The sequence below is a fragment of the Ochotona princeps genome, chromosome 14 (assembly GCF_030435755.1).
Source record: "Ochotona princeps isolate mOchPri1 chromosome 14, mOchPri1.hap1, whole genome shotgun sequence".
Lineage (NCBI taxonomy): Eukaryota > Metazoa > Chordata > Mammalia > Lagomorpha > Ochotonidae > Ochotona > Ochotona princeps.
The window spans coordinates 43,195,965-43,221,708 of record NC_080845.1 but is presented as its reverse complement, the minus strand read 5'-3'; the positions used below and the strand labels follow the sequence as shown (position 1 = coordinate 43,221,708).

At 38.2% G+C, this 25,744-nt stretch overlaps 1 protein-coding gene across 2 annotated transcripts in view; it reads right to left on the bottom strand.

Annotated features, from left to right (window-relative positions):
* SLC24A2 (solute carrier family 24 member 2) overlaps positions 1-25,744 on the bottom strand; it is a 219,582-nt gene that overhangs the window by 75,971 nt on the left and 117,867 nt on the right. For both annotated transcript variants that reach the window (XM_058672557.1, XM_058672558.1), the window contains exons 2-3: positions 19,101-19,139; positions 15,658-15,766 (exon numbers count right to left, since the gene is read on the bottom strand). In XM_058672557.1, coding sequence (XP_058528540.1) covers positions 15,658-15,766; positions 19,101-19,139 — 148 coding nt within the window. The remainder of the gene's footprint in view (positions 1-15,657; positions 15,767-19,100; positions 19,140-25,744) is intronic.

Below are 25,744 nucleotides of genomic sequence, written 5' to 3'. Positions count from 1 at the left end.
TCTAAGTAGTTTTCTAAAATGAGACAATTCATCATGGACCTATACTGTCAGTGATAATTTTAAATTCCATCAATGAGAGCTAAAGGCCCATGAGCTAAGAAAGCTGCATTTACAATTGATTATTTGGGATTATAAACTGCCACCCTGAGAAGTGGTCACAATACTAGTTTCCCAGATCTCCTTGTCTTGGAGCCTCCTCTTGGCTGATGCAGTAGCAGGCTCTGACTCAAATAAATCTTGCTTTGCTCACTGTCCTGTTCATGTGAAATTTATTTTTGTGTGATATAAGACATTATCAGAGCAAATAGTCTCATTATTGAATGCAAGTCATTTGGCACACACTCCAGTATGGGAGACCCTGCTTTTAAGCAGAACATCTATGGCTTAAATGCCTTTTGTTGGGGAGAAAGTCCCTTTGAATGTTTGCATATTATGGATGATATTTATATAGCAATATATGTTTTGCATGGACCGTCTCTGATAGGATGAAAGTGCTTTTTCACCTTCCGTGGCTGCCCTCGTTCTCTAGTCCCCCATGTAATCATATCTAGGACAACTGCTTTTTATCTCTGGGACCTTTGAGTCCTCCCTTCTGAAGAAACTTTCTTTAGAGCCTAAGTTTCAGAGAACAAAAATAAACCTGTAACTTTTTTGGATGCTTTTTTGTCTTTTTTCCATCTTTATACTAAATTTAAACTCCAATGTCATCAAAATCAATTTGGATACTTTTATGATTTTTACTTCAAAGCTAATCTTCTGGAGAGCAAGGAGGAATGAGAGAGGAAAGGAGAGCAGAGAGGAAATCATTCCAATACTCAAAAGCATTTGTTTCAGTAGGATCATCCACATGTCCTTATGTCCCCAATGATATTTATTGGACAGCACAAAGAGAGATTCAGCTTAAATTATCTTTGATGCTCAGATATGGAAATAATGTTTTACGCTTCCCTAGAGACGAACTATGTCACCTGCTCTGTGTTTGTGCCATGTGAGGTGTTAATGGCTTGCACTCTCTCTATCCAGGGATTTATACTACCATCATCTTATTAAACTGTGGCCAGCAGATTGGATTTTATTTTTCTCCTGTGAAGATTTTCACTCTTGTTGCCTATTCACTTATCAGGCCAAGTTTGCATGCAAACATCTTCCTTGCCAATTTCAACTGATGTACAACTTGGGATAGACAGGAAGGTTATAATACTGCTTTTGAGGGAGACTCTTCACATTTTGAGTGAAAAAGAGAGAAAATGACTTTATTTTGGGATCAAATGAAAAATTTATGAAAGCTCATTTTGAAGCCTTTTTAAAAAATTTAAATAGAAGTTGGGAGAAAAATAACAAGCTCTAGTGTTTGGTGAGAAAAAAAAAAAAAGAAGCCTACCAAGAAAGCAAGTGAAAGTTGAATCTTATTGTCAGCTCCAAGCTCACTTTCTGCATGTTACAGATTTGGAATGACTAGGGAAAAGAGAGACATTTGGCTCTGTGAACAGAGATGGGCATATGTGGCTGTCCGTGCGAGTCATGTGCAGGTACAAAGTATTTCAGTAAGTCAGGCTCCAGGGCTGCATGGTTATGAGTTACTACTCATGCCGCGTCTCTAAACTTACTTCCTCAGGGGTAAGGTACGTCGAAGATGATTCTAAAATTCGCCAAGTTCAGTGAAAATCACGCTTCAGTACTATAAGCTGCTAAATATAAAAACGAAAATAGACACAAGACATCTGAATAGTACTCTATAACCATTTTAAGGTGTATAGCACCGATTGTGTATAAACTAAAATTGAAATGTCAATGAAGTAATCACAGGATGTGGTTAAGAACTTGCATTTTCTAACATGTTGGTCACTCAATACCATGTCAGTTAACTTCATGATGTTATAAATTGTCACTGATGTTGTGTTGTGCCTTTACATTAGAGGGGATGATATTCTGCCAGCTATACTTTCAGATTGGGGATGGTCTCCCAATGAAACTGTTGAATTTATGTGGGCAATAGGATGCTGGACTCTATGCATGGTACATGCTAGCAATGAAGGAATCATGACTGGATATGAACTGTTCCACTGCAACAATGTGGAGAAATCCAACATGGGGGGAGGATTTGGGGGAATCCCAGAGCCTATGAAACTGTGTCATAAAACAAAAAACAAAAAAGAATCCCCATAAGCAATGCTGAGTGAATTGCGTCCCCTGGCTATCAGATACATGGATTATGTATATCTAATTTACTTTTTGTATACCTTAACTGCTGTCTGGCTTGGTTAGTTTTTAATTGAAGCTAGACTGTTAAATTGTGTAAGAGCAATATTTTATTAGTGCGATGAATATACTTAGAAGAGCCACAAGATACCTATGACAAAATAAATGTGAATACATTTTTAAACTGTTTCGAAAACACTCTTTATGCATTTATCATGCGAAGATTGTTCCACATTATGTTAAAATTTTTCATTTAAAGGAAAATGTCATGAAACATAAACTGATCTCTCTCTCTCTTCTTCCGAATTCCCCGCTATCTCAACCTTCCCTTTTTTACCCACTGATCTCCCACCACCTCCATCCCGTACCTGTGCCATTGGGAAAAAACCTCCTAAGATACCTCCTTGCATCTGGTGTTTTTGGCTCATGAAAGCTCCTGGCTAACTTTGAGCAGCATCCTAGGATGACCATAACCATGTCCTTATGATCCTATATCTTTGAACACATTCATTAACTGAAAGACACAGGAAAGCAGCAGACACAACCGTGTGGTGTTGCAGTGACTGATACCCCAGCGGCATTCAGCAAGCCATGATCTAAACTTGATCTAAACTCCACTGGCAGCTGGAACTGCACCAGCAGCAAGGTGGGTTGACAATCTTTACACAGTTAATTAGGGCACAGGGGTTCAGGGGCTACAGGAAAGTGGGTAAGACTGTCATTCCCATATATTTTTTCCTGTATCTGGTGTAAAGGAGGAGGTAAAGAGAGAAGCCCCACCCAGTCTTCCACCCATCCCAGGTCCCCAATGTGGGGCATGCTCCAAGGGACTTGCTCAAGCGGTTTTGATGGTTCAACAGTTATGAATCGCTGCCAATCTCGCCATTCCAAGCACAAAGAAATTGCTGCAGAATCCACTGGTTGACATAGTCCATCTTGGAGTCTCTGTTTGCCCTGTTTTTCACTGCCAACATATGGCTGGGGTAGTTGATTGATTTGTTTTGTCCTCTGTCTTTTCATGGTTAGGGATCTGAGTCTGGCAGTTTGATTGAGGCGAACCCAGTCCAGGTTCTTGTGTGTACTTGCAAGTATGGGGCCTGGTACAGTCCATCACCCCAATCAGCTGGTGCTTGCAATTGCTGGGTTGGTTCTGTTTCCAGCCCTGTCTTCCACTAATGGGTGTTGCAGTCCAGCCTGATTTTGCCCATCGCACACTTGGCCCTCACATAAACCAGTGGGAGTTGCAGCCTAGTTGGAGCGACCCACAATGTGAACTGGATTTAAAAAAAAAAAAACCAAAATCCATCTATTTATTGCCTACAGGAGACATATCTCACCAACAAAGATTAGCGGAAACGGTATCTCATGGATTTTGATTTTTTTTTAAGTTTAATCTCTTCAAATAGATCATACAGTAGCATCATTTTCTTCAAGAAGGTTCTTGATTTTCTTTTTCATTTCTTCAGTGACACATTAATCATTCAGGAGCATGTTATTTAATTTCATGGCATTGTAAATTTCTATTTTTCTTCCTGTTGCTGATTTTGTATTGTGATTTTTCATTTAAGGAGATGTATAGTAACTGTGTAATGGAAATTGTCATATCCAGATGTGAGGATACAATGCAGTATGCATCTCTACTTTCAGATAAAAAAATGAACTCTCAATGAAACTTGACAGTAGGATGCTGGACTCTGCCATTGTCCATGCCCGCAATGATGGACATATGACTGTTTATAAAGAACTATACTATAGTAATAATATAGGGGAACTCAGTAGGGGGGAGGGAATTGGGGAGGGAGCGTGGGAAATCCCAAGGCCTATGGAACTGTATCATAAAATGATAATACTGATAATAATAATGATGAAGGCTATGAAAACAAAACAAAACAAAATAAATCTAAGCAAATAAATTGAAGATAAACAAAACATAAACTGATGAGCCACAGAACTTCGGTTATTTTTTTTCTTTTAGCATGATAAAGATGGATCTAAGTTTAAATTTTGTTTAATAGCCCTTTAAAAATTCAAGCACTACCACTGACCAGTTTTGTATCATTAATAAAAGTCTGTCATCTGTCTAATGCTTTTTCCTTAAGATGCATAATAAATGTATATGTAGTCATAGACAACTCTTTTGTAATGTACTGTGTTTCTTACCTATTATTCTTATCCTGTTAAAAATGTAGAGAGAAAAAGCCCCCAAACTTTTTCTAATGATCTGTCAAATTATGCTAACTCTAGTAGACATTCTAAATAAAATTTTTAAAAGGAAGAAAGAAAAAAAGAATCCCACGTTCTTGCTTTCCTTCATCTTCTTGTATATCCCTAGCTGCTTTTGCTACATGCCTGCGCACCTCAAAGGAGTCCGCATTTCAGCTCACCAACAGTAGCTAATTTTGGGTTCTCTTGAGACAGTCAATTCTTCTGCTTGTCCAGGTTCCTCACCTCCCTTGAGAACCTTCTCTCAAAACTCAATTTTTTAAAAAGATAATTTCCCTGACACCTCTTGTACGGGATTCACACAAGGATATGGATTTCCTCAAGATCTGGTAAATTGAACTTACCCAGCACTGGGTGCCCATGGTATGCCACCTGTGTACTTAGGCTGTACTCACACCAGGGAGCTTAGGATGTGATGTTGCATGTGTGCTTTTGTAACATTAGCAAGAAGGGCCTTGTTTCTTTAAACAGGTGATTCTTATTCTCTGGAAGTCCCTATTATATCCCTCAGAGTTATTCATAAGAGCAATTAAAGGATTCCATGCAGCAGTGGTTCTCACATCCTATTGCAGGGATCCCCTCAAGGGGCCCCCAAAGTCCTTCGATCCAGTCTTTTCTCACTCCTACTACTGTATCCAGAACATCTAAAAGCTGATGCTTCTTTTTTGACTCTTATTTGTCAGAAGGGTCTTCATTCTTCTTGTTTAATCTACGTAAATGTGCAAATCAAGCTCGAAGTACCGTGACACATCTCTTTCAGATTTCAGTTAGAACTTAATTTAATGTGGGAGAATGGATCTCTTCATAATATATTGATATTTATTTTGATTTAAAAATGTTCTTTAGAAATGATTATAACCATTATTATATTATTTCCATAAAGCTCTTAATATTTCTTTTGGATAAGTCCTTGGTATTTTGCAGTTTTGCTGCATTTGTGAATGGGTCTTTGTTTCTTTAAAATGTTATTGCTGATTTACGAGAAGCAGCTTGCTCTAGGTACATTGACAAGGACCTGACATGAATGAATTCTTAGCAATTCTCATGATTTGAAAATTTATTTACTCTTCTCTTTGTGGGAACTCCTTTGAATAAAGACCTCTGCTATAGAAAACAGTTTTAAAGCCCACAATTTCAGGTGTAGGGAAGACGTTGAGAGAGAGAGAGAGAGAGAGAGAGTTGCTGCTCATTTGTGAGGCTTTTACAATCAAGATGTTTTGGAATTCAGGTCAGCAAAGGCAGACGTTAGCTTTCTGTTGCCTGAGCCAAGCTGACAAGACATGGGTAGAGAGGGCATCAGGTTGTTGCAATTACTGTCACAGAAGGAAACTAGGGAGCTAACTGTCTTGCAGAGAGACAGGAGAGCTGTCCAGGAGATTCTCTCAGCCAATCTGAGCAAAGATAACATAAATGAGTTCTCTGGAAAATAACCACCACGGAGACCAGCTCTGATGGTGCGAAGTAAGCTTATGATGGGAAAAATGTGCCTGTCTTTCTTACGGCAAATAGGGTAGATGCTATATTATGAGTATGGTGTCATTTTCAGACACCTCATTCCAGCAGTCTGCAGGTTTTGTCATGAAAAACCAACTCAAGAGAATTGCGCATCAGGCAGGGGGACACACTGTTGCCCTAACCTGCCTCAGCAGTGTAGGTAAATTATTTGTTAGTTTAATAATAGGCCCAGCAGGCAAAATAGTAGTCTTAGTACTCTTACTTCTGTGTTTCTTAAGGTGTATAATGCACTTAATAAATACCGATAGATGTGAAAAAAATTACAAGATGAAAAATAAAAAGAATAAAAAAATAAGCTAAAATTTGATTCTTCTCAAGAGAGAGTATCCAGGTTTATAGAGGTTAAATGAGGAATAGCTGCTTCTGTTTCTTTCTCAAACTGATTTTAACACCAAATTATGTGCTAGATGCTGTTTGTAAGTGTTTGAATTTGTACAACAAACAATTAGTTAAAACAATAAGCAGACTCCTCTCATGATGATAATTCTTTGAATATGTGAAATTACATCTAGGGAATGCAATAGATGAAAGCCAACAATACACAGAAGGAAAGGAAATGAAAGAAAAAGAAAATGTTTGGAAGCAAAAGAGAAATAAAGGAACAAGAAAATCATTAATAAGGAAGAGAGGCAGACAGCAAACATTTCCCATTGCAGCAGTGACTCCTTCACTCAAGGGAGATTTATTTATTCATCCAACAAATATAGATCAAGTACCTATTTAATGTCAGCACTGTGCAGGAAGCTGATGATACAGTGGTGACCAGACTAGATGTGACTGCCATTCACCACTGCAAGATAACCAATTATTTGGGATATTTTCGGTCACAAATAAGGAGTTCTTTGTCAGGACACAGATTAAGAATACCACATGGCTAAAGACATACAGTCCTCTGGCAGAAATATTAGAAAGGTAAGGACCCACTCAATTCACTCAGTAAGTATGAGCATATATCATGAAATGCTGCAGGCACAAGGGATAGAGCAGAGCCTACCCCAGGTCCTTCCCTGTTGGGGATAAAAGCATTGAGACAGGCAGAAAATGACTACTCAGCAGATGGATAAACTTCTAGGAGAATGACTTTGGGACAGCTCAGCATGTGTGTAGAAATGACATCCACCTGGGTCGGCCACCAGATTTCTCTGGACCTTAATATTCATCTCTGAAGCAGACATGATGTCTATCGGAGATCACAGGGTGGGAAATGTTACGGGAAAGTAGAGCAGGGCAGACTGAGTGTGCTGATTCATTCTCGTCATTTTGATTCTGATGTTCTTCCAAGGTTGACTGAATAAAGTCTTTCTGATGTGGTGACATCTGAAGGTTGATTGAAATAAAGGAGATCTGGAACCATGTGGCTCTCTGGAGTAAGAGGGACCATGCACGGAATCCTTGAGGTAGGTGTGTGTGTCCAGTTTGTGAGAGGAAACTTCTAGGCATCCAGAGAAGTAGAAGCAAGGGAATGGCACATGAGCAGCAGGAGAGAGACTAGCAGAGAGGAAAGAGGGGAGAAAGGAATTGTCTGTAGTCTAAAAGAAGAACAGGTTGGGGCAAACAGGTGAGTCAGAAGGGGCCTTAGTGGGACTTGAGAAGACATCATGAAAGGAAGAAGGTGAACTGACCTTCACTGGGATCTGCCAGAGTTACACCGTATGGTTGTGGGAAAGTATCTCGCCCATATTTGTTTTATTTGAGAAGCAAGGTGTTGGCAAAGAACCACACATGAGAGGCATAGACAGAGTAGGCCAAGTTATGGGGCTGGCTAAAGCAATCTGGGTTAGATACCTATCACCATCATCTTAGAACTATGACCTGCAGCAAGTTAGAAATTCCCTTTGGGGCTGCTATTTCCTTATCTGTAAAATGGGGACAACAGATCTTCTCTCACCAGCTTTTTTAGAGATTGGAGTGAGATAATGTTTGTATGTACAGCACAGTACTTGATAAGTGTCCCAATATAATAATCTAAAAAGCTATTTTCACGTATCAATACCATGTGGAGTGAAAAAGCTTCTATCTTGAGGTTATTTCCCATCCTATCTTTTTAAATTTATTTTTGTATTAATTACATTGCATTATGTGACACATCCTGTCTTAATAACAACAGTTACCTTTTCACCAGTCTTTATTCTCTGTCAGGCTTGGTCTTAATGCTTCTCATACAGTAGCTCATAAACTTCTTTTTAAAATTTTTGGCTCATAGATTCTTAAAACAACCCTCTCAGGGAATTATGAGACACAGAGAGGGTACATAAATCATTCAAAGTTACACAGCTGGTCAAGGATGGAGCTGGGATTGTAAATCCTGGGATAGATTCCACAGGTAATCCACACTGTTATCCCATACTGTGCTAGCATTCATTTCTAATGACTCAGTGTTCACACTTCTGTATCACCAGTAGGAAACAATTCCTGTCTCCTAGATGGATAAGCTTCTAGGAGAATGACTTTGGGATAGCTCAGCATGTGTGTAGAAATGACATCCACCTGGGTCGGCCACCAGACTTCTCTGGGCCTTGATATTCATCTCTGAATTAGACACGATGTCTATCGGAGATCACAGACAAGTGTTCAATAAGTTGAAAATTCTACCATTAATAATAAAGATATTTTGTTCAATAAAAATACTATGACATAGTAGATTACCTCTTTTTTTAAAAAATATTTTACTACTTCTTTGGTCAAAGTGGCAATTTATATTTTAATTGTCATTTGCCTTGTGGTGACCGGGATTGGTCACCAGAAAGGTTGTGGTGCCCCTTTCCTTGTCTGAGCTTCCTTTTCCTTTCTGGAGTTGCAAACCTACATTGCACGAGCTTGTGGAAATAGTTCAAGACCAAACATTGTGCCAGTCTTACTTGCTTAAACTACAGAGAAAGGAGTACAAGACCAGCAGAGACTGAAGGATGGGGGAGAGGGAAGATGTCATTTTTATTCTTTATCCCTAGCACTGCATTTTCTCGCTCATTAAGAGCATTACAGAAAATTCCTCTTGGCAAAGGAGTCACTTCATATCTGCCTAATAATAGCAGCAATGATCCAGCAGATGTAAGAATAATAATGTTATAGATATTATTTGCTAATTTCCTGTTACTGCTCCTTATTTACCAAGAATACCCTGATATTAGGAAGATAGAGAGCCTGATATGAGTTCCTTTGGAAGATTTGCACAGCCCTCTATATTATTATATTATTATTATTATAATTATTATAATTATTTTAAAAAGATAACTCTGCTTTGTCCTCCACCCCACTTCTTTCTGTGTAGAAAACAGATGTGAGGGGGCTTGGAAAAGGATGAAGATGAGGGACACGTGTTGTGGATGGAGAAATTAAAAAGTGCAGCCTTAATGTTAGAAACTTTTGCTGCTGCTATTGGACTTTTTTGGTACATAAGAATGTAATTCTAAAAATTAACCATTAGTTGAAACAGTTGGATTGTATTTCATGACACTGAGTACAATAATAACTGAAATATAAATGTTGAGGCTGGCATTCGGCCTAGCAATTCGGCTGCCAATAGAGATGCCTATAGTTCAAATTGTATGAAATGCCCTTTCTTTGATGATGATGGTCATAGTTTTTATTTGCCAATTTGTTATGATAATATTTTTGTTGATTAGATAGGTATTAGAAGATGAACTAACCTTCCATTTAAGGGATATAAAATATATTGTCTTGATGTATTATCATTTTAAGTTTTGCCAGGCAAGACTTAACAATATTTTGTCAAGAATCTTTCTATCTTTATTTATGTGTTAAGCTGCTTTATAATTTTACTTTGTATGTTGCTTCTATCATTTTTGGTATTTGAGGTATAACAATAAAATATGTTAAATAAAAACAAAAAAGAGAGATGCCTATAGTGCATAATGGAATGCCTGGGTTCAAGCTCCAGTTCTGTTTATGATTTTAGTTTCCAGCTAATATACACACTTGGAGGTAGTGGGTGGCTCAAGGGTTTGGGTCCCTGACACACATGTGGGGATGCTGATTGGGCTCCCAACTTTGACCTGGTTCATCTTTGTTGCTCTCAACCTTTGGGAAGTATATCAGAAGTTGGGAAATCTTTCTGCTGATCTTTCTGTCTCATAAGTAAATAAATAAATAAATAAATAAAATTGATAATAGTCCCCAAGTTCTCCTTATATGCTTTTTTGGTGTTATTGCATTGAATATTCACATACATTTCTGATAATAAAATTATCATTACCTTGTTTTATAGTTTAAGAAACTAAGACCCCAATGGTTGGATAATAGTAATCTTATATTTATGCTGGTCATAATATCATTATCTTATTCTGCCAGTGGACAAAGTTAAGTAGCTTGCTCAGCTTCTCACAGCAAGAGGCTGAGGTAGTGTTTGAATCCACAAGACTGTTGAACCCCATGCTGATCAGGTATACAGTATGGTCAAATTGTAATATCACTCTGTCTTCCCCAATCATTCTTTTTATTATCATTACCTAAACATTAACCAGTTTTGAAGAACTGTCAATGGGATTCCTTTTCCTGTGAAGGAAATGTCCTCTGAACAGATAAATCAGTAAGATTTTTAGGCCAAAGAGAAGAAAAAAAAAATTAAAAGCTTCAGCAAAACTGAATACCTGGCACTGTCCAGGATGGCTACAACTCAAGGAGTCAGGGCTGTGATGGAGGAACCTGGTAGAGAAGGAGGCCTGACTGCGAAGGCTTATGCATGGGAAATCCGCACATAATGAACTGAATGTGTCCAGGCATAGGTCTGAACTCTTGCAATACATGTTGGTGTTTATGGTAGAACATGGGATGCCAGGTTGGTACACAAGGAGATAGAGTAGCACATATAGTAGGAGAACTATGAATTTTGAGTCAAATGGAAAGGAGGCTCATTTCATATCCTGTGTATCTCAGTGAGACCAGACATGAACTCTTTATATGTTAATGCCATCCTCTGAATAATGAGGCATAGCTCACATAAAGATGATGTGTGATAGTTTATGTGGCATCCTTACCATAGCGCCTGGCCTGACAGTAGACATCATGTAGATATTAACTTGGATATCATTATCAGACAAATGGGCAGAAGCTGCTTCTCATTCTGAAAGTGCTACATCTAATGCTCTTGTTTTAGGTTGGTGTACACTTGTGGAAATATAATAACTTGTTTATAGAAAATGTTTAAATGAATATAAGGTACTATTTTTATAAAAATCATAATTTATAAATGATACAAAATTTTTTTATTCCAACCATTGATCAGATCTTAGACAGATTCTTTCTTTTCTTGGAAGGGCCCTGCTCAGCTTTGTTTAAACTGAACATCTACTTAATTAGGCTCACTGGGTTTTGTGCATTGCAACAGTGTACTCTGCCCAGAACATGCCAATGAACAATAAACAGATGAAGCACTCAGGGATCTTTGTCCCTGAAATGCCAGGGTTAGATTAAAGGTAGCTTAGATCTTTGTCATACTTCCCCTGGAAAAGCAGAGTCTCATTATCCCCACCTTGGGTCTGGGTTGGTCTTAGTGACTGCTTGACAGATAGCATGTAGAAGTAACACCGGGGTCTTCCCAGGATAGGTCTTGATGTCTTATAGTTTCTTACTGGGCCTCCTGGGAGGTTTGCCCTTGGCAGTCTTGGCCAGCAGATAGAGGATTTGACCACAGGAGAAAGACCTGTGACAACATACAGAGTTGGAGCAATCTGGTGGAGCATGGCCTTCTAACTGTGCATTCAAAGGTGCCAGGCATGTGATGAGGCCGTTTAAGATCTTCTCCCCTACTCCTTTCACCAGCTGAATAACACCAAATGACTTTCCTTGGTACCACATGGGACAGAGGAATAATCCAACTGGTCCCTGTCCCGTTCCAGATCCATCAAATCATATCTAACAAAAATGTGGTGATGGAGCCACTAAAGCTTGGGGTGCTTTGTTGTGTATCAATAAATAACTGAAGCATAGGCAGTGCTGTATCCTCAGATTCAGGCTCAGAGGCTAAGCCAAACACTAATGAGGAATTTGGACAAGGGCTCTCTTACTAAATTTTGGAAGACAAAAGCACTTGAGTGGCCAAGATTAGGCAAAAGGAAGTGTAGTTCCACAGACCATCTGCTCTAAGTGATGCTTTTGGGTGAAGCTGAAAATTTCCTTCAATGAACATTGACCGTATATCAATGGTGCAAATGTACTATTCAGCAAGACTAGGGCCAGATACATCAACAATGTTCTTTAGGGCAAAAGCGAAACTACTGCAATGTTTGTGCCATCAACTTGGTGATGTAACTGCATACTCTGCATTGTTAAAAGGTGGCAATTTGGCGTGAGGGCATGTGAATTAAAGTGATTAGATGCAAACCAAAAGTGAGAGGACTATTTCTGAGAACCATGGGTTAATTTAATTTTATTTTTTGGGCTGTTCTTGGAATGGAAAATGATTGTGAATTTTTTGGGGGAAAAATACCAGAGCAATCTGTTTTCTTGGCTGTGTGTTATGCAGCAATTTTAAAGCATTGAAGTGCTTTCCATATTTTCTAATCACTCAAGTCCAGAACTGATTATGCTGCTCAGCATCTCTTAGATTCATACCACAGGAGCCTTCCATGTCTTTCAGGGAGAGGTTTCACCTTGAAAGCAGGTGCCCGGATTTAGAAGGCACATCTTGCTACAGTGGGAACAAACAATTTAATTGCAGCACCATTCCACAAGGGCTGGGTGTTTTGGAAAATCACTGGTGACCCAACTCCATGACAGCCAGGTTCACTTGTTGTAATCACACAGAAATAAAATACAATCTCCCCTTCAAAAAGGAAAACAAAAGTGTATCTTACAAAAAAACCTGAATTCTTTCAAACCAAATGTGCAGAAAGTTAGATGTTAGAGGCCTATGGGTAAGACCATGTAAACACATGTACACACACACACACAGCTATTGAACATTAAACATCCCTTGAAGGAATCCCAAGAAATCAATAAGAATTACTTCTTTATGGGAATAAGTGGGAAACTGGAGAAAACTGTCAGTTGCTGAATGAGAAAGACATTTTTGACCATAACCCTATGAATATTTTGAATTTATAAAAATTGCATGTTTTATTTTTCAAAATAATAAAACAGAATAATTCAAGATTTACATGTAACACTATTGATTTGCTAGGCAGTGTGTTAAATGCTTTATGTGTATTTATTCCTTTAATTATTGTCATGACAATATGAGACAGACATTGTTAAATACCCTCTTGATTTTAAACATGAGGAAACAGAAATAAAGAGGTTAAGTGACTTGTTGAAGGTCACAGAACTGATACATGCAGAACTGGAATTTGGACCTTGAAAGTTGGGGTCTAGAATCTTTTCCATTGCTACATGGAACTGCCTTGCCGAAAATAAACATATGCAGCACTTGCTGGAACTGGAACAGATAAAATTTTCCTTCTCTCATGATCCTCTAGGGTAATAAGGTAGAGAAGATGGTGGATAAAAACAAACAAAAGGATTCCACCTTTAAACTTGAACTTGTGTCACTTTAGAGGGTTTTGAAATTGTGAAGGTTATGTTAATATTATAACTCTGGTCAAATTGATTAATCTTTTTCAGCCTTAGCAGGAAGATATTTGCTAAATACTCTAGTAAGCTTTAGGGACAAGTGATAAAACAGAGTTAATGCTGTTAAGAAGCCTATGTTCTGGTGGAGACAGGTAATAAAATACACAAATATGATGTGAACAGTTAAGAAAAAATAAAGGATAAATTGAGAGAAGAGGATTTGGGACCTTGTTTATACTGGATTGTCAGGATAAACATTTGGACAGAGTGATAAAATGGCCAGGAATCAAGCAGATAAATACAGAATAGGGTAAAGGGAAGAGGAAGTGTTTTTGTAGATGAAACAGTAACGCAAAGATTCTGGGGTGGAAAAGAAATTTCTGAGAACATATAGGCCTGAGGGCCTAAAACAAGGTAAGCCAAATTTTTGGAGCAGGAGAAAGATCATGTAGACCATAGTAATGGTTTTCTGAAGAGACTTAGAAACCACCGAAAATTTTAATAGGAGTGATGTGACCTGATTTGCTGTTTGTGAGAATTCTTGGCCTACTGTATAGATAGAGGCAATGGAGAAATGAAAGGACAGCTAGGAAGCTACTGTGGAAATCTAGGCAAGCAACAAAAATAACTTGAAATAAAGTACTGGCAGAAGGAAAGCAGTAGATAAATTTGAGATCTACATTGGTGGTACAATATTTTGTCAGAGGAGAATCTTATTAGCTATGAAGTGTTAGTGTAAGACTAATTTATGGGTGTTAAAATGCTTTGTCAACTGTAAACTTCCAAACAAAGGTAAGTATTATCACAGATGACAAAATCCAGTATTGCAGAGATTTTAACTTGCCCAAGGTCACACAACTGTTTAGTGGCAAGGAAGGAAATAAAGTAACTGATTGGTGATCCTTTCACTCCTTTTCTGGAGGTGAATTCCAGGGGAAAGGTATGCCTGGTGATAGTCTAATCCTCTAATCAAATGGACCTCTGGGTAAATGGAGTAATGATATTTAGGATGGCCCTGGCTAAAGATCACCTTTTGTAAATGTAGCCCAGGATCTATAAAGCAAAGATCCTTAGAAAATATCCAAGAGACAACTCTCTGGGACATAAGGGAGACAGACATGTCATAATTTAAATGCTCCTTGCTTGGCTCTAAGGTTTGACCCTGTTATCCTGCTCTCTCATTCAGGGTGGAAGTGTTTATCCAGGGAGGGAAGATCAGAGCTGTGGAGCCATTGTTATCTCTACATTGTCTGAATATCTTGATTGCTGGTATCTTGAAATGTCTTAGAAATGCTGATATTAAGCGAGAGCTCTCATTTTCCTGTATGATTGACAATCAGATTCTGTGTGTTCAATCAGTGGCATATTCCTATTTCCCAGGCTGTACTCTTATGATTCCTTGGACAATCAGGCCCAAGAGTAGAGAGGGAACAGATTTGGTCATATCTGAGTTCATTGCTATAGGCAAAACTCTGACATTTATTTGACATAGCAGATGTCTATTTACCAGAAAAATTAACTCTTTAGGAGATGTACACAATGAATATTATGTGTGAAACAGGAACACAGTGATAGATGCTCTAGGATGGTTCATGGGCTCACCCTGTGTGAGGTGACCCAGTTCTCTGGGTCTCCAGTAAAGAGTGCTCAACAGTTCTCTTAGAGTGGGCTATTTGGCTGCTGGGGTGTACATTACCTCCCTCCCCATTACCCAAGACTCAATACAATTTTATTGTACTACTGTGAGCATCATTATCCAAACTACTCACCACCTTCTCAAGTCACGGAATTCTTTTCGCGCTCTCCCATTTTAAGTTGTATAATTTATCTTCACATACGACTTTGTTTTGAAACTTAGAAAGGATGGTAAAGAGGCTTATTACTGTAGCTGAAAGGGAGGGAAACCTTTTTATTCTCTCTTCCTTATAACAACAACTGCATTTATTCCAGAGACATAAAAAGACAGAATCAGCACACGGACCTCACATTTCTATTCCTGGTATACAAACCACCAATTATGAACTGAGCTGTTGTAGATAAAGCACGTTCAAGGATCAAGGCTTCCTCTGGCAGATGCTAAACAAGAGGATGTTAGCAGGCTTGTGTGGTAACAACACAAATATATTATGGTGAAAAGTGTCTTAACATTGTCTGTTTCCCCAAAACTCCCAAACCAAAGCCCAGTGTGTTTACCTTCGGCGAGTGGGTCAAGTGTGTGTATCATCAGCTGAAAGATGCTATTCCTCATGAGGCTGTTGTGGAGGGAGGCAGAACTTCCACCTCGCTGCAGTCGTGGCTTAGCCTGAGCAGAGAAACCAAAGAGGCTGTTAGTTCTCAGAAGAAAAAAGCAAGTGTGTTGTAGATAAGATTCTTACCTTGTCTGGTGGTCATTTGTTTTTGTCACAAGACCACACATTATTGAATTGAAGATGTTAAAATACTTTGCAACCTTCCCTGGGGGCTTGACTTTCTCACATCCTTTTCTACTAAATGAATTGTTTCCATTGTTGCAGACACTAGAAAGTGCCAGGCAACATGATTTATGCTTCACATCCATTTATTTATCTCAACATGAACCCCACAAAACAGACACTGCCGTTACCCCCTTTAGGTTAACAAGAACATTTAATCTCAGAGAAGCTAAATATGGTGTCCAAGTCACACGGACAGAAATATTGAGGATAAAATAGACCCCAGGTCTGCTATATGATCCCTAAAACCTTTGGATTGTAGATTCTTTTGGACAAAATTTTCAGTGTCTTTTTATGAAAGGATTTCAAAACATTTGTTGGGAATATAGAGTTTAGATTTTTTTAATAAAAATTTTGAAATCCAGGTACTTGGTGGAATCTTTCAAAAGGTCATAGAAGCTTCAAATTTTAAAAAGTGTAGGGCTGGCACCATGGTATAGCAGGCTTAGCTTATGCCTCTGGTGCCGACATCCCACATTGGTGCTGGTTCGAGTCCCAGAAGCGCAATTTTGGATCCAACTCCCTGCTTGTGATTTGGGAAAGCAGCAGAAGATAGCTCAAGTCCTTGGGCCCCAGCACCCATGTGAGAGAGCCAGAACAAACACTAAGTGCCTGGTTTCAGATGGGCCCAGCTGTGAGAGCTGTGGGCCATTTGGAGAGCGAATCAGCAGATGAAAGATCTCTTTCTCTCTCCTTCTCTCCTTCTTTCTACAACTCTGCCTTTCAAATGAAGATGAAATAAATCTTTAAAAATTTATCTATGACTTGAACATGTTTTGTATCATACTTAATCTTTTAATTTCATAGGCACAAACTTTTTGCAGTATTCTCATACTTATTTCTATACCTATCTATGTCCATGTCTGTGTAAATAGACATACTAAAAATTGAGCATGTAAGAACATTTTGAAAAAACAAGAAATTGTTTATACAATTTAAGTGTTATACAAAATGATATAATAAAGTGACATACAAAATAAGTGATAGAGGTACTAATGTCTTCTCCTTGTTCCCCAAAGGCTCATCTTGTACTTCTTTTGGAGTGTCTTAGCTCTACCATGGGAACTGCGGTTCTAATTCAGAAAGTAGTGTGGTCTATGTCAGCAGACATTGGAAGAGATGAAGCTCCTATCATGAACCGTCCTGATTTGTGTGTGTGTGTGTGTGTGTGTGCGCGCACACACACGCATGTGTACGTGGAGGGGTGAGCTCTTTTGTACAACTCCTGCTAGCTGTGATGTTTTGTAGGTGAGAGAAGAACAATGAGCTCCTAGAGATGAGGTTACCAGCACACTTTCTTTTATTTTTAAAAGCAATCTTAAAATAAAACCCAAACCCTCTGTATTATGACAGTTTTAAAAAAAAATCTGAACAGAAACTGATTTCTCCCCCTCATTAATTCTGTGCTGATTATTTCAGCAGAAGATGTTCAGAAGCAACCAAACTTAATAGATAGACAGGCTTAAGGGAGAGGAAGTTATTGTAATACAGGAAAATTATTTTTTTATTGCACTTTCGGTCCAAAAGCTTGATTAGAATTTTTTTTCATGAAGCATTTCCTCCTTTAATGGAGTATTTCTGTCTATATAGATAAATTTTATTTTTGATGATGTTTACATAGTTGATTAAGGTGGGAAGGGTCGAGGATTAGGGGAAAGTTGGTGAGACCATTATTTCAAAAGTTCCTTTTTCGTGCGGCTTCTCCTTCTATCATTCCTCTTCCCCCAGATACAGGAAGAAGAAAATGATTAGAAGAAATTTTAAGGTAGATATAAATAATATAATTTTTTTTGTTAAGTCTTCCAATCTTATATCATAGAATTTTCCAAAATATTTTAGATATGCAAGGGGATTTCCTAAGAAAAGCACATGAGATGACACAGTAAGATACTTTTAGAAAATGTTACACCCTAGACCTACTCATTTTTAGAGCTTCAGGATACACATAAGACTTGAATCTAACACTAAAAAGAAATCCTGGACAGGTTTCCAATTAGTTTCCCATAGGTCTCTTATTCTGTAAAACATTTAATAATCATGGTCCACACATTTGGTGCTAAACATAAAAACTATAGTGTACTTGAAATATGTGTACAAAGTCACTGTGGGAGACACAGATGAACCAGAATTTCTTAGTATAATTTTATTATAATTAGTGATTTATTCTAGTATATATTAAAAATAGTATTCCCCATTTATCAGGGTTTGGAAACGATCAAGAGGGGATTAACTCATGCTTTGATGGTATAGAAGATCATGAGCTCCTCCAAGAAAGACTGTGTTTGTATTCTTAGCCCGGTACAGCAATTGGCATAGCCTACAGATTCTCAATTAATGTTATATCTTTGCTGTGAGCATTACAGAAGGGAGGATGAGGTAATTTGTATCATCAGCTCAGCTTTAGAGGTCTGCTACATTTGAAAATGCATTGTATTAATTAATAGAGGGTTCAAATGTTTATGGTTCAAAATATTTTAGAGGCAAGGTTAGGAGATTTGTTTAAAGTTGAAATGCAATCACTATTTGTTGGCTGAATGCAAAACTCTTAAGGTCATTTCTTTGCCATGCTGTGCAATATGAAATGTGTTGTGTTAATTGGACAGGAACTGAAAAATGTGTTAACCACTGTTACTGTGGTCCTTATTCTGAGAAACTGGAAAACACTGTTGTGGATATATTTATTAGAATAAAATTATACCTACAGAAGAACTTATAGCACTTTTTTGAGCATTATATTTATATTAACAATATTGGTCTCATGCAGAATTTCTTTTGATGGGGCCAAAAGAAATTTCTTATAAAAATATATGCATGCGAATACACAAAGAAAACAGATATCAAGTATTAGATCCAATACTATCCTCAAATATCAGCTAAAATCCCTTGGAATATAACTTAGAAATATTTCACCCTTTTAAGGACTATCACAATTCACCAAATGAAAAACAGAATTCGAACGTTAGAAATCTAGAGCCAGAAATAATTTTTCAGCACATGTCAGTGTTCATTGTCACTAATCATAGGATAAAGTATACAAACACATTAGTGGATTAAATCACTTAAATATTCCAAGGGAGAGGATGATTTATCGAGCACACATGCCCCTCTTCCTCCCAACCCTGACTCCACACATGAACAGGTGCAGACAGGGCCATTGCTTCCTACCGGTAGAGTTGGTTCATCCTTGTCCCTGGCTGTAGATGACTGCATAAGAAGAAAAGGCAAAAAAACACAGAAGACAAGGAAATAAATAACTGACAAATTACAGTTAAGATTTCCATTTACTATCATGCATAAATCTAAAGATTTCATTTTTGCTGCCTGTAAGGATGAGTTATACTAAAGCAGAATGCTCAGAGTACATATTTCTAACCAGCATTCAATGGCTTATTGAAGCCATTGATTCATTTTCATGAAAGGTCAAAGTTGAATGGCCTGCTGAAATGCCCAGGAATAGAAGGAAATGAAATCAATTATGATCTAGCTATACAGTTGATATCATGAGATAATTAAAGTGAATAAGACAAATGAACATTTCCTGACATGGAAAATATCCAAGATTCATTGTTAAGTGAAAAAAATTTGTAAAATTTTATGTATTTTATTCTGTAATAAGAGAAGACAATAGTATTTAGGCATATGTAATTAGTGTTATTAGTGGTGATGGTGGTGGTAGTATTACAAGGAAGTATTATTTCCCATATGCTTTGGAGGGAGTCAGCATTCATTACCCTATGTATTTGTGAATCAAATAAAACCTAAAACAGGTTACTGAATTAAAGACCAGAATCATTATACATGGCGTTAAGACAATCCACTTTTTCTCCTGCCCGTACCACTTTAAATTTTGCATTCTGAAAATGGAAACCTCTCCCCAGTTGGGCAAGGTTGATTGGAACACATGCATGTGTAAGGGTCTGGTCATCTGCTGGGAGAAAATACAACTCAGAGAAGGAGGTAGTTGGAATTCCATCAAAATGTAACTGGATGGCTTTGTTTCCTCAACTCAGAATGAACTCTTTCTGTTACATAGGCGGGATATCCCTCTGCGATCCTTCCAAAGATGTGCAGGTACCGTTAAAATTCCCTTGTGTACAGAACACTGCCTTTGTCACACTGCTTCACATACAGATGCATTCAGCAGCAAGGCACCTTCATCTTTCTCCTATCTTGCCTTTTGGCATTCTCCATTAGATTCCTAGCTGACTTGCAACTTTAGGAATAGTCACACACCTGGAGACGATGGTACAATGGCAGAGCTCTTTTTTTAAAAAATTAATTACATTTCATATTGTGACAGTTTCATAGGCTCTGGATTCCCCCAACTCTCCCCAAACCCGCCCCCCGCCATGGTGGATTCCTCCAACTTGTTGCAGTATTATAGTTCAAATCCAGTCAAGATTCTTTCATTGCAGGCATATACCAAGCATAGAGTCCAGCATCTTATTGTCCAGATAAATTCAATGGTTTCTTGGGGAGACCATCTCTGGTCTGAAGGCAGAGCTGGCAGAATATCATCCTGACCAATTAAAAACCCCAAAATAACATCAACAACAATTAACAACATTATGGAATTGAGTAACCGATATGTTAAAAAAGGCAGATTCTAGACTCTCCTTTTTAGGTCCTGTCTCATATGTCATGCAAAAAATGTTAAGATGCTTCCACATATCACAGAAAATATACTTTTTTGGGGTAAAAACTGAACGAGATTCTTATAATTTACAATTCTTATACCTTAGAAATTTAAATACCAACTATGTACACCTCATTTATGTTTAGCATGCTCAAAATCTTGAAATGTGATAAAATAAAATCCATAATTTGCTTTTTAAAAATTCAGTTTTTAAAAAAGTATTCGTATACTTGATCAGGTTGATATTAAAGATCTGGATAGTAAAGTAAACATTTTATAATCTTGATCTTTTTATGGGAGATATGTTTTTGGATTTTGGAGTCACTACCACGATATTTATTTCTCCCCTCTGGTTCCAAACATTTTCACAGACCCTTGAAGAACTTGTTTGCCTCAGACAAGCACAGAAAGAGTTCTGTGTTGGTGGTAATTTCCAAGCACAGCCTGAGGACATCACTGAATTTGCCTTCGCCCTCTTTCGTGGAGCTCTAGCTCTGCAATTTCTATAAAAACACAAATAAGAAAATACCTCAGATGCCTCATTCTCAAGAACATGCTTCGAAACTGGAATGGACCTGAAACTGTCCTTTGATTTCCTCTTTTGCTCAGAAGGGACCTGCACGCTGCTGTTTTTCCCTGGCAGGTCCTTTCATATTTTCCCTATTTGTATCAGACAGCTCAGCAAATGACTCCACACTCTACAAAATAATCCTTCAGGGACTTTTTCCGGTGCAACAAGCCCAGCCTTTGCACATACATTGAGAGTAACTTCAGAGTATGCCTCTTGAGTCAGCAAATTTACACCTTGTCACTAAATGGGAGACAAATAATTATGAGCCAGCACTGATATGGCACTTATGTCATAGAACATGAAAGAACAGTATGAAACTGAAGAAGGAAGAGGGTGGGCTTCCGATGAACAAAAATATCACCAGCTGCAACTTTGAATTTTAAAATATATTTAAATAATTTGATGAAGGAATTAAAAACCCCTAAACTTGTATTTTGATCTGTGTAGAAAAAGCATCCACCTCAATAACTTCCCTTTTCTCTGACAAGTAAGCAGGATCATAAGCACAATAAGTGGAAGGAAAAAATGCATTGTACTTAGATTTCATAAAGAAAAAACTGAGTACAAAGTCTGAAACCCCTTACAGAATTTCCTACTGTTTAATGTGAGCAGACGTTGACATCATTCGTTTTCTTTCTGGTGTGATTTGCAGACATGAATATACATCAGCTTACAACAAGTAAATTTAGGTATAAACGCAAATGGCAGCTGAGGCCATTAACATGCTCCTTCATTTCCTTTTTCTGTAGCCCCAATGCAAAACAGATGAGGAATGTGACATATGGTGGTAATTGCTTATTTTCAGGGGCTCACATACGTCTATTGATAATTCCTAATGTGTCCTGACTTTGGCTTGCTCTAATTGCATCCTGAAGCAGGTTTAGAATCCTGGCACTGTGCTGCTGATTTTGTTAGAAATTCAATTTTTTTTTGAAAAGGAGCTTTAATTATACTGGAAGTAACTAGCAAAGGTGATGAAGAAATGGTCCTAATGTGTACAGTCAATGGGCTTTGGGTTGGCCTTGGTGTTATGAATCCATTTTCTGGACCACTGAACATTTGACAGTTTTATTTCAATCTATCAAATGTGGCAGAAGACAACCTCTTCCAAGAAGAATGGCATGATTTTAAGGATTAATATTGACCTTCTTATTATGCGCTGAGCTTTTTTTAAAATACAAGGAAAGAGCTGTTAAGTCAGTTTATAGTATGCAAGGCAATTTTTGCTGGTTATTTAAAACAACTTCATAAAGTACATCCTGATGATGCTTAGGTATTCTGATAATTTAAATAAATCCTATGATCACGAAAAACTTGGAATAGTAGAATAGTTGAGAAAAATAGATATCCCCTCAAATGAGAGTAGCTGAAGGGAAATTATGTAGGGATAATTCAGAACAATGTTTTGCCCTTTTAAATAACTGGGCAAGGGAAGAGGCAAATATAATATGAGAAATGATACCACACAGTGATTTATGCATATGGAACTTAGGTGTAGAAAGCTCAAGTTCATTTTTCTGTTTTCTTTAACTTGGCTGTGTGACTTTGAGCAAGTTACTTAATCTTTATGTGCTCAGACCAGCTTGTAGCATATACTAAATCCTGTGTGTTAGCTGTATTATAAAGATGGTTAATGTTAGAGTCACAAGGGAGAATAACCATAGGTTATAAGAGAAAAGTAAGTTCAGAGTTAGGAACTGAATTTAGGAACATGATAGCTTCTGTGGGAGATGGTATGACTCTCCTGACAAGAATGTGAGGGGATTTGTGTAGAAACCCAGAGGCTGATAACTCAAACAAGCCCCAGGTTGATAGCTAGGGGAGGAGGAGATGACAGGGCAGTGTGTAGTTCCTGGATCTGGCATCTAACTGTGTCTGTTTTCCAACAATCAGTACCAACTGAGGGGCCCAGAGCTGGGGAGGCTGGGTCAACATTCATATCTCATGTACCCTAGTGGGCCTGGCATGCTCAGGAGATTCTCTGGAAGACAGAAAATTCAAAGGAAGTAGAATCCAGGCCTGGGCCACATGGGTGCCTTTCTCCCACTTCTGAAACTCTCATGGTGGGTGAAGGTGTCTCTAGCCAACACTGTTTCTTGGTCTTGGTAAGAAGACTTGTGAGTGAAAGAAGAGACCATCTGGGTCAGAATGATCACAGGTGTAGCCAAGAGCTCAGTCTGCTGCATCGTTCTCTCTACCTGGATGACATTATGGGCCAGGTGCTCCCGGCATCCAAGAAGGGACGCTGGTCAGAGGTGATTTGTGAACATGCTCAGTGTTTGCACCTGGGATCATGGGTATCTGTTGAAGGTCATGATTTGGATAAACAGGGAAATAAGATCCCCTTACAGTTTGGACAAACATATGCCCCAGGAGAGGGCAGATGCTTACAGCAGATGACAGGGAACATCTGCTTTGATCCACTTCAAGACTGTCAGGAAATACGATTTGGGAATACTCAGGGAAACAGGCAAAGGTATCTTTAGGATTCAGCCTGGAACTGTGATGAACGGGTTAACTCCTCTCGATTGTGTATCATCAGTTTTTACACCTTTTATTGATCATAAACCATCATTACATATTAAGTAACACATAAAGTGAATAGTTAGCTATTTCTAATTTTCTAATTTATATGCTGCTGTTGATCACTATGTAAACATGAACTAATTTCTCTTTTTTTTGAAAGATAAAAAATAAAGGTCCTAATATATTTTCCTTGCACTCCAAATAATTATTTGGTGCATCCCACTGGAGTATAAGCATATTCCTTTAAAAGGATGTCTTAACATGCCTGCCACAGAATTTGTAATCTGCATTGTGTGTAGCCTGCACCCAACTCTCCAGGCAATTTACCTAAGACTGGAAGTTTTAAATTCCTTAAGGATAGGATTCGCTTTCTTTACCTCCCAGGGTCCCTAATTGTGTTTACTTAAAATGCAACCCAGAGGTATATGTGCATGAGACAAGCCAGGACAAGAGTATGTGTGTCGAGCCACCGCGTGCACATGGTGAGCTATCCCTAGGCCTGCCTGGGCTCCGGGGGCTGCTCCCTTTGGGAAGTCGGGGCTGAAAACAGAACCAACCCAGCAATTGCAACCACCAGCTGATCGGGGCAATGGACTGTCCTGGCCCTGTACTTGCTAGTACATACGAGAATCTGATCTGGGAACACCTCAGACAAAGTTTCTTTGGGGGTCTCCCCAATAGAGCTTCCGGACTCAGAACCCTAACCAAGAAAAGACAGAAGACAGAACAAGTCAATCAACCACCTCAGCTATATGTTGGCAATAAAAATACTGGGCAAACGGAGACTCTATGATGGACTATGTCAATCAGTGGATTCTCCAACGACCTCATCGTGCTTGGAGTGGTGAGAGTGGCAGCGATTCATAACTGTTGAACTATCAAAACCACTTGAGCAAGACACTCGGAGCATTCCCCACATCAGGGACCTGGGGTGGGTGGGAGACCCTCAAAATCCCCTTTTACATCAGATATATTAAGGGAACAATACAGAACTAATTGTTTTGCCCATCTTCCTGTAGTGCTTGAACCTTTTTACCCTAATTATGTCAAGATTGTAAAAATAAATAAATTACTTAAAAATAAATAAATAAAAACAAAAAACAATAAAAATAAATGTATAATGAGTGAATAAATGAATGCGACATTTACTAAAAGAAAAAAGAAAAAAAAAAAGAAAAACGTATATAAAAGGATGTGTTAGTGTCCAGTGTGGTAGCCTAGTGGCTAAATCCTTGCCTTGCATTTGCTAGGATCCATATGGGTGCTGGTTGATGTTTTGGCTGATTCACTTCCCATCCAGCTCACTGCTTTTGGCCTTGGAGAGCAGTAGAGGATGGCCCAAGACCTTCGGACCCTGCATCTGCTTGGGAGACCCAGAAGACGCTCCTGACTTCTTGTTCCTGGCTTCAGATCAGCTCAGCTCTGCCGCTGTGTCACTTTAGGAGTGAATCAGTAGATGGAAGATCTTTGTCTCCCTGTATCTCCTTCTCTCTGTATATCTGCATTTTCAATAAAAATAACATAAATCGTATAAAAACTTCCTTTTTTAAAGTTGAAGTGATGCAGTTGATTCCAGTAATAAAGGATAATATTGATTGAAAGAATATGTGCTAGGTGTTTCAAGTATGAAGGATTTCAAAAAGGCCATAAAATTATGGAATTAAGGCATGTTTATTTTGGGATAAGATAATTTTAAATTTTTTATAGTATGCATTTTTATTAAATTGGGAGATTCCTTATTTGCATGGATTTCAAAACTTCTTGCATCAAAATAAAATTATTTTTAATTTCTACTTTCCATGAATTTTTTGAGGTACACTTATATATTAGGTCAGCCCTGAGGTTGATGGAGTTTGGATAAATTGTATGTGAAGAGTAAGAGGCAGAGATGGGACTTTAACTCAGAAAACTGGGCTTGAAAGACTCCCTGAGACAAGAAAGTACAATTCCCTATGCAATGTTATGTAGGGGGAAACGTTGCAGGCCATAAACTCCAAACTTAGTAAAGATAATTTATATACATTAAGAACTACTTATGAGTTCTGATTTCAAATAGAGGCCAGAAAATTGCTTAGT